The sequence below is a fragment of the Rutidosis leptorrhynchoides genome, unplaced genomic scaffold, assembly GCF_046630445.1.
Source record: "Rutidosis leptorrhynchoides isolate AG116_Rl617_1_P2 unplaced genomic scaffold, CSIRO_AGI_Rlap_v1 contig296, whole genome shotgun sequence".
Lineage (NCBI taxonomy): Eukaryota > Viridiplantae > Streptophyta > Magnoliopsida > Asterales > Asteraceae > Rutidosis > Rutidosis leptorrhynchoides.
The window spans coordinates 5,090-6,555 of NW_027266538.1; the positions used below are offsets into that span (position 1 = coordinate 5,090).

At 37.1% G+C, this 1,466-nt stretch overlaps 1 protein-coding gene across 1 annotated transcript; it reads right to left on the bottom strand.

The window, feature by feature from the left end:
• Nucleotides 1-388: 388 nt before the first annotated feature.
• On the bottom strand, nucleotides 389-1,114 carry LOC139882650 (transcription factor HEC2-like). Its single transcript, XM_071866932.1, has one exon. It carries the CDS (start codon nucleotides 1,112-1,114, stop codon nucleotides 389-391), a length of 726 nt encoding a protein of 241 aa, XP_071723033.1.
• Between the last annotated feature and the right edge of the window lie 352 nt (nucleotides 1,115-1,466).

The window sequence follows — 1,466 nt, forward strand, 5'->3', positions numbered from 1 at the left end:
AAGTTTCCCCCATTAGATAGCTAGCAATTGTCATTTTGGGTGTAGGTGTTGGAATATTATGAAGGACATAAATGATCTCAACGAATAAGAATATAATAATATAAAATTTTGACTTGATAAGAAAAATGAATCAATAATCAGTGAAGAAATTTAATGTTGGAAAATTTATTGTTATACACAGATTTTTATAACTTTACCAAGAAAATTAATTTAGAGCAAATTTTTTATCAAGTGCTAAATGAAATCATACATTGATTTATAATTAGGATCAACGTTTTTTTTTTCCTTCATAATTTACAAAGAGTACACGAATATATTAACTACGTACATAATAATCAATTGCAGTACGTGAAACACTCAATTAATTTATTAGTGATAATTACTAATCTCATCTAAGCAACTGCATATTTCCCACGGTTTGATAACTAGGAGCCTTAACCAGAGAATTAGAATACCCAATAGCCGGACCGGAAAACCCAAACGGTGGTGGCACCGCCGTCCGATTAGAACCAACTTGCTCCAAAGACTGAACTTGTTTCTTCAAAAACTTGACATAATGTATTGCTTCGTCCAACATCGAAGCAGTGTCCATTTTAGTCCCTCCGGGAACCAATCTTTGTAAAATCCTAATCTTTTCACTAATCCTTTCCCTCCGGTGCCGCGCCGCGACGCTCTGGGGATCCTTAGATATCTTCACATTCCTTCTCTTCGGTGGCTTGACCGATTCCGGGTCAATGTGGATGGGTTGCATTGCCGCTATTCGGAAAATCATTTCTCTCATAGCTGCCATGGAATTCTTCTTCTCAATAGAAGACAAGTATGAGTGTGTTCCATTATGATAATTAGGTTGTGTAGTGTACTTGAACTTGTTATGTGCTGACGTCATCATCGGTTCGTGATCAATTGAGGCCGTGCCACCCATGAAAGGTGGCATCGGCGGTGGTGGAGTGGAGAATTGGAGTTCAGCCGGCAATGTGTTGAAACTAGGTGGAGGTGGTGGCTGCTCGGAGTAGAATTCAGGAAGCTTCTCCATTTGCATCATCATCGTCATCATTTCGATGCCATGGTCATCGGATGATGACGATGATGATGATCTTATCATGTCAACGTCCATATGTAGAGAAATTTCCTTTCCTTGAGAGATGGAAAAGGCTGAGAAAGTGCGGAAGTGATAACCTGACCGGATGGATGACTGCAGAGGGATGGGAGGAATTAGGTTTTTTAAATTTAGGGTTTTTGGATCAGAGAAATGTGCAGAGATAAGAAGATGATAAAATGAGAAAGAGTGAGAGAGAGAGAGGAGAATGATGGCAGTAACCGTCCAATTGGGAGTGGAAGACTTTATATAGCAAGTTGAGTTTTTTCTGAGGAAAATATAAATAAATAAAATTTATATTTTTAAAATATTACTATTGTGTATATATATCTATATTATTGTATATATATATTAAGTAGTAAAATTTCAT